This window comes from Nanorana parkeri, unplaced genomic scaffold (assembly GCF_000935625.1).
Source record: "Nanorana parkeri isolate BGI_ZX_2015 unplaced genomic scaffold, ASM93562v1 scaffold210, whole genome shotgun sequence".
NCBI lineage: Eukaryota > Metazoa > Chordata > Amphibia > Anura > Dicroglossidae > Nanorana > Nanorana parkeri.
In genome coordinates this window covers 1,301,109-1,309,108 of record NW_017306478.1, presented here as the reverse complement: position 1 = coordinate 1,309,108, position 8,000 = coordinate 1,301,109, and the positions used below count along the sequence as shown (strand labels likewise).

At 48.8% G+C, this 8,000-nt stretch overlaps 1 protein-coding gene across 2 annotated transcripts in view; it reads right to left on the bottom strand.

Annotated features, from left to right (window-relative positions):
* Nucleotides 1–7,664, bottom strand: part of PIAS2 (protein inhibitor of activated STAT 2) — a 26,654-nt gene extending 18,990 nt beyond the window's left edge. For both annotated transcript variants that reach the window (XM_018555726.1, XM_018555727.1), the window contains exons 1-3: nucleotides 7,532–7,664; nucleotides 6,764–7,229; nucleotides 256–340 (exon numbers count right to left, since the gene is read on the bottom strand). In XM_018555726.1, coding sequence (XP_018411228.1) covers nucleotides 256–340; nucleotides 6,764–7,229; nucleotides 7,532–7,642 — 662 coding nt within the window. In that variant the 5' untranslated portion in view covers nucleotides 7,643–7,664. The remainder of the gene's footprint in view (nucleotides 1–255; nucleotides 341–6,763; nucleotides 7,230–7,531) is intronic.
* Between the last annotated feature and the right edge of the window lie 336 nt (nucleotides 7,665–8,000).

Genomic DNA, 8,000 nt, shown 5'->3' with positions numbered 1-8,000 from the left:
TTAAGGTGATTTGGGGCCCCCCCCCCCCCCCCTTCCAATAATACAGGAGGAGCAGTCTGTACCCTAGAAGCCCCGCTACATCCTCAGAAGACAAAAATCTGATTATCAGCAATATTCTCTCCCATTGTTTCTTGAATCATAGTAACTCTTCTACATTCTACCTCCTAATACTGCAAATCATTTCAATAACTAAACACTGGAACAAAAAGAAATGTCATCTTGTCCTAAATAAAATATCAGAGAGGTGGGATTTACCTGGAGATACAGATCTCTCGCACTTGCTGAGGGGTCAGAGCAAAGATGAAGAATTTCTCCTGAAATCGCTGCATGTTGTTCTGGACTGAAACAGTGAAGACAAATCAGATCAGTTGGCGTTCCCAAATTCCAAAATCAACCATTAAAGCCACAGTCCATCTTTCATGTTACACCCATAATTAGATTGCAACATGAAACATGGTCACCCCCCCCGCCAGTTGTGCATGGCTCCACCCACCCAGCTGTGCCAACCATTCACAGTGATCCGTGTATGGGAAGACTACAAGTCCCACCTGCCACCGAGGCAGAAAGACTCACAGAAGGCGTGAGCACAAGTGCTAGGACATCACCACTTTTGTAGTCCATATTTTCCTGCCACTACTTCGCACATGGTTTACCTCCAGACCAATCACAGAAGGTCCGCACCTCCGGATTTATTTTATTTTATGGAGGGACATCCATTCACTTCTTGTAAAAGGTGCAGAACCAATCTATCTTTAGCAAGTACCACCAGCCATGTGCATACCTCTCTCCTATGCACAGATCAATTCTCTATGTGTCTGTGTCCCAGAAGACGAGGCCTAACTGCCGAGCTAAAGCCGTTCACTTCCTACTTTAGATGTAGATTACCCCGGCTGTAAATCTAATCTATCCATCTATAGCGGATACAAGTCTCTCACCCAAAGTGTTTCTAATCCTCCATGAAAGAGCAGGGACTGTGCACACCCCAGCCATTTCTCTTTTCTGATATTGCAGACAAAGTATATCCGTCTCCAGATTGAGGAGGTATATCCTCTACAAAGTGTGCCCTGCATCTCTCATACCCCTCAATCATCCTGCAGGATCTTTTGTTGTGTAAAGGTGCCCATATACCGTATTTTGCGGTCCATAAGACGCACCGGACCATAGGACGCAGGGAGGTCCGGCGCGCCTTATGGAGCACTCGACAGACTGTAGCTTCTGACACAGCTTCTATGACAGAAGCTGTGACAGAAGCTGCAGTTAGTGACCGCTGAGACAGGTGGCGCTGTGATTACAGCGCCACGGTCTCAGCGATCACACAGAGCAGACGAAGAAAGTTCGTTCTTCGTCTGCTCTATGGTGATCTTGATCGTCGCCGCTGCTCGGTTTTAATACGAGTGATCTCATTAGATCACTCGAATTAAACGAGCAGTGGCTCCTACTACCCGCCCGGCGCCCGAAACTGCATGTCTCGGGCGTCGGGATTCGCTCTATAAGACGCAGGCACATGTTTCCCCTGGGGGGAAAAAAGTGCGTCTTATAGAGGGAAAAATACGGTACTTGTAAAGTAATTTAAAAAATGTACGATCTGCCCATCTCGTACCTGCGATCATCGCAAGCCCGCAATACTGAACGGGCAGTGTGCGCGTGCGCTCACCGGCCGGTTCGGCAGTGATCTCTCGATCATGTTAAAACCAGCCGAAAATCGTACGATTCTCGGCGGGTTTTCCAACATGCTTGATATACAAAAGTCGTGCGACCGTACATTAGAAACGGTCGCACGCCTTCCATACACTGCACGATTCTCGTACGATCGCGGGATTGCAGTGTATGGGCAGCTTTAGGAACACATTATGAACGGCGTCATTGATACAATGAGCTGATCTATATTAGCATCAGCTACGTCTGGGATCCAGCAATATAGATGGCGTGTTGGAGACCCCGGCCCCTTTAAAAGCTCTCCGAGTCTCATACGGCTGGGTGTCTAATACATGGAGCACATCATTCACAGTAATGTGATATATAACATCTCCGAGCGTCAGTGCAACTTCATAAATCAGCAGTGTGAAGTAACTCCATATATCCATAGTGCTGCACAATATTAAATGAGAGGTAAAGGCAAAACCTTTCATATGGGCTGACCAGGAGATAATCCGCATACAGATCTTCTCCTGATCAGAGTGGTATGGATCAGATGTCACCGATCTGACATCCGTGTCCGTCCATCTTGCGATCGGGGGGGGGGGATATGAAATGACTGGACCCCATGTCAGTCTATGGGGAATCAGATGTAAACAGAAATGTGTCCGTTTATGTGTCGGATTACCCCCACGGTCCGGCACAAAAATGAGGTCTGTTGAAACGGAACACTGTTCCATTCTTTTTTCCGGACCTGGCTGGAGACAGGGGTAAACGGATGTGAAGGGACGCCTGCCTGTTAAGACGTGGCTGCCTCGGACGCAAGAAACCAAATTATAAAATCCTTACCTTTTGGTACAGGACAGCAACACTCCTGCACAAGATACACCCATCTCTTCCCGATACCCGCTTACGATGCCCAAGGCTCTCTATCCCACATTTCCTGCCCACTCCTGAAGCCATTTTGGACACAGGTCCATACAGCCATATGACAGGTCCTGGGTATCCGTCTGCCGTTTCACCCTGCCTGGTTCCTCCTACACCAGTCGACAGACTGCTCGATGAGGTCTCCACCCTCTAAATCATTACTCAAGCACCACACAATGCGGCTCGAGCTATCATTCCTCGGAATTGGAGAGACACTACAACCCCGACTTACTCGGAATGGCCTAAACAAGTGAATCACATATGCGAAATGGAAGAGCTCCTATATACCAAAAAAGGACAAACTAGATAAAAGGCATTGCTCTCTGGTCTTGCTGGGTTGGACTTCAATGCGCGATCCACGCCCACGCATGTCCAGGACATGAATCCAGCTCAGGTCCCTCTCCCTTAGATGACCCTACTGGCCATCCTTTCTTTCTTGTGTTGATCATACAACCTCGAGGGGATGCGAGGAGACAAGGCTGGCCCGCTGCGGAGCCGTCTGGCTGATCCTCCCCCCCACCCTCCCTCCTGCCCCCTCCCCATGCTCCCCCTACCACCCTTCTTTAATCTCCTACTTTTATTTCTCGTCTTGCCAGGATGTCCCACAGTTGCCTTGGATATCCTCACATGAGCACAATATCTCGCTACTTGCAATGACCTGTCTAGCGCACGTTCAAAAGCCGGGGAGTGGAGGAGATGGAGAAATAAGAACAAAGGAATTTCTCCCATTCAACACCAAGTACTCGCCGATACAAATGACTGATACTTTTTTTAGTGTCCTGTGACAGTTTTTCTAAAACAATACAGACTAATGATTTTAGGACAGTGGTGGAATGGCAGGGCCCGGTCCCAGCTGCAACCTCTGCAACCCTGGTAGTTCTGCCACTGACTCCAAGCCGTAGAGGACTACAAATCTCAGCAATACATTATATAGCACTGCAGAATAATACCACCAGCTATAGAGAACTACAGATCCCAGCAATACATTATACAGCAATGCAGAATAATACCACCAGCTATAGAGAACTACAGATCCCAGCAATACATTATACAGCAATGCAGAATAATACCACCAGCTATAGAGAACTACAGATCCCAGCAATACATTATACAGCAATGCAGAATAATACCACCAGCTATAGAGAACTACAGATCCCAGCAATACATTATACAGCAATGCAGAATAATACCACCAGCTATAGAGAACTACAGATCCCAGCAATACATTATACAGCAATGCAGAACAATATGAAGCTACATACTCTGTTCTACTCTGCCAATACTTCCTGTAACTCTGCATATATCATACCCTACAATCCTAGCACTGCAACCAATCAGCTTCTCTCTCTCATTTTCAAATCTTACCTGAGCAAACTGAAGAAAGAAGCTGATTGGTTGCCATGCACAGTTGCTCCAGATTCTGTCTGCTCCAGTTTTGATAAATTCCCCCATAGTATTTTTCTATACACAGGGGTGTGGAAATTTTAGAAAAAACTACTTGTCCAAGGACTAAAGTGGGGACCCGATCTACTTGTCCTGATGCAAAAAAATTATTTTAACCAAAACCGTATTTAGCAGTGCTAAGAAGCGCTTCTCATTGGTCAGCGCCGTCAGGTGACCGCGTTGACCAAAGAGTGCTTGCAATTTGCGAGCGAAATTCAGAATATACGGAACAGGTACAGATAGTACACCCGTACTGGTGGACGGGAAGGACCATTCGCCGAAAGGTAAGTATAGCGGGAGGGAGATTTGTGCGGGTAATTCCATCTTCCCAAATTACATGGGAAAGTGAATTTACCCTTTAGGGTTGGTGCAGACTTGGGAAATCCCGGGACGCGCGATCATGTGCGGTTGCATACAGCGGTTGCGTCCGCATTTTTGGGGTTACATCTGCGTGGCAATCGCTGAAAAAAGGTTCATGTACCTTTTTTCGCGACACGCACTGCGCAGTGTTTTCAACCACGATTGCGTGGGACCGCCCGGGTGGTATTGCGGCGGGAAACAGTGCGATCTGCCTGGCGGGAATGGAGCGCCATTCGAAAATAATGGCACTGCCAGCACGATCGGCGGTGGCGTGCGATTCCGCGACCGCCCAGCCATCCGCTCAGATTCGTGCACGATGACCAGGCAGTCACGGATCGCACAACACCGCCGATCGCGCTGGCAGTGCCATTATTTTCTATTGGCACCCCAGTCGTGCCAGGCAGATTGCGTGGTTTGCCGCTGCAATACTGCCCTGCCTGTGTGGTTGCACATGATCGCGGTTGAAAACACTGCGCGTTTATTGGCATGCAGATGATGGGGGCAGCAGGGCAGGTTTTCATGTTTTACATTTGTTTTTATAGTTACATTTTTAATTCGTTATTTATTTTTACTTTTTTTTATTTCTGCTACTTGTCCGTAGCAGGGCTAAAACACTGAAAAAACCACTTGCCCGGCGCCCGGAACTACATGTCCCGGGCGTCGGGCGATACGAATTCCACACTCCTCATACACACATACATCAAGTAATGTAGAGTTTTAAATTAAACAAAAGTAATTCAAGTGTGCCCGGTGTCATGAACTTCCTCTCAGCACGGGGTACTCCGTCCGTCATCTCTTAGAAGAGATACAAGTAAATCCCAAAATTGGAACAAACTGGCTGTGACCGAATGCTCCTGTACTGTACAGATCCAGAATGCTTCATCCAAATGTGTACTCATAGGGGCTTCAGCTCCATCAGCTACCTCCACATGGATGCATGGATCCAACAATGGTGACAAAACCAGAGAGGCCATTAGAACGAGTCCTAAGCAAACTGGATGCGGCAGAGTTGCAGCAAATAGTTTTTTTTTAGTTTTGTACAGCGTGGGGAATGTGATCTGTGCTCAGACCAGCAGGCAGAGATCTAGAATATGTTCCAGAATCAGCCCTTTGTAATCCTTTGCACAGCTCAGCTCAACCAGCAGAGGACGGACAGCGCTCTGAGCCAGTCAGGGATCTACAGCTTTGCACAGCGCCATCATTGAATGAACTTATAGGAGTGGAGAGCACAGGGATGACCTGGTCAATGTGTTGCTGATCTTTCATTGGCCAATCACAGGCAGAGACAACTAAAGAAGCAGACCTTTAGCAGCCATGATGTCAGAAGAATCAACAGAAATGTCCCCTGCATACCATACATCAATCAGGACATTTGATGCCTGAGGATAGCAGTGGTGCTTGCAGTGATGTCCACGGAAGGCGCCGTGCCAAATCCAGAGAGGATAGCAAAGAAGATCATCAGCACTCACAAAATGGAATAAATCCAAAAGTTATTTTTATTGTAGAACAATGTCACACGTATTATATAGCCAACGTTTCGGAACCGCGCAGGGTCCGTTCATCAGGGCAAACATAGTGACCGCTGGTGATCTTCATTCCTATCATCTCATGATCTCTGAAGAGTCTCAAATGGATGTCAAATGCAAAACGGAATTTGCATGTAAGCAAGCTGCATCCAAACGAGCCCGTCAACACCAAGGCACACAGCAGGATCCACATGGGGACGGTATCCCGATTCTCTAATGTAGGCACGGCAGAGGTCCTACAGTGCTCACATGGTTTCCAAATGCCTTTAGGGCTCAAGGTGACCGGCATATTAAAGGCAAATGCTCGCAGTTCAAAACACACCTTGATAGTACATGAGCAATGCAAAGCAGGTCAAACATCCTCTGAACTGCCATGTATAAAAGGTGGCCATACTCTTCACAACCCTCGCAAGACTTTCGTCTTGCGAGGGTTGTAAAGTAATAAAACGTACGATCTGCCCATCTTGGACAGGCAGATCGGGCTTCCGATGACCGCAATACTGAACGGGCAGTGTGTGCGTGCCCACACCGGCCCGTTCGGCTGTTCTCTCTCGATCATGTTAAAAAACAGCAGAAAATCGTACGATTCTCGGCTGGTTTTCCAACATGCTCGAAATACAAAAGTCGTGCGACCGTACATCAGAAACGGTCGCACGCCTTCCATACACTGCACGATTGTCGTACGATCAGGGAATCGTGCAGTGTATGGGCACCTTTAGGCTGCAATGAAGTCACTAACTCTGCTGACATGCGTTCCAAATGCAGGATAGCAATGCCCATCGACATCCCTACCGGTGAGTTGACCGGTGAGGAGAATGATTGGAGATCCCCGACAGCTACACAGACACCAGAATACTTCCTCCGCCACTCACCTAAGCTGGTGGGCTTGATGAGGACGTCTAGAACATCGTAGAAGGGAAGACTCTTGAGAAGAACATCGGGGTGGACTGGTGGCATTGGAGGCGATAGCTGCTGGATGTCAAATTGAGGTTTGGTGTCCTGCAGAAGCACCATCCCTAGCGGAGATGCTGGAGAGTGCGGCATTACAGAGGTGGAAGGTAACGAGTGGACGCCGGGCAGATCAGAATCCACGGAAGAACTACTGTCCAAGTTGAAGACATTGGATCGGACAGAGGACAGGCCCGGACCGCCGTCTAGTGTCCGAGGGAACCTTCTCCTGTACAGCTCCTTGATTTTAATCTGGACAGCTGGACTGCACCCGTTCTTCAGCAGATGAAGGGCCCTCATCAGAAGATCGTGCTTGCGACCGCTTTTGTTGCGTCCGGCAAAACCCAACAAAACTTGGAGTTCTGAAACGCGGAAACTGGACACCATGTTCTGAAAGGGAGGACAAAAACAAATGGACTGTTAAGTAAGTCACTACAGGCTAACCCCTCACCTCGGCCCCTACGGGACAACCCCTCACCTTCGCACAGCTGACTTCATCTCCATAACAATGGCAGAGCCAGGCCCCGCCCCCTCTCCTCACCATATCCCCGGTGCTGTCACTGGGCCTGGACAGCGCTGAGGGGAAAAACGTCATCAGACAACAAGCACCGAGCAGGCACCATGACAGCACCAGCGGCCGTCCCTTCACTGTCCCTTCTCCTCCCGCCACCGACTATGCGACCCGCTCTCACCCGCAGTTCTTCGGGATCCGCCATCTTCTCCCGGTACCATTCCTGCGCTCGGCGGGGATCACGTGATCTGGGCTCAAGCTGTGGGGGATGGGTGGCACCGGGCACGCGCATAAGCGCGTCCCCGCGGCTTAAGTTCCCGCCCAAAAATAAAATTAACCAGCCACGTGCTCTCTCCTTCAATGCATCTCTAGTAAGGCGGCAGAGGGGAACAGGTGGGCGGGGCTGTTTGGAGCCCCTAGAGTGTTTTATCCAATCAGCTCTCCCGAGTGGAAAGGGCGGGAAAACGCACCTCTGGGCTTGAGGCAATGTCAGTAATGGCTGCCAATATAACGAGAAGTCGTTCTGTTACAGCTTCATTATCAAAAGCTTGCCTCTACACATCCATATAAAAATGTCACCACACACATATTAACCACTTAAAGCCCCGGGGTGTTAAACCCCCTTCCTGGCCAGGCCATTTTTCAGTATT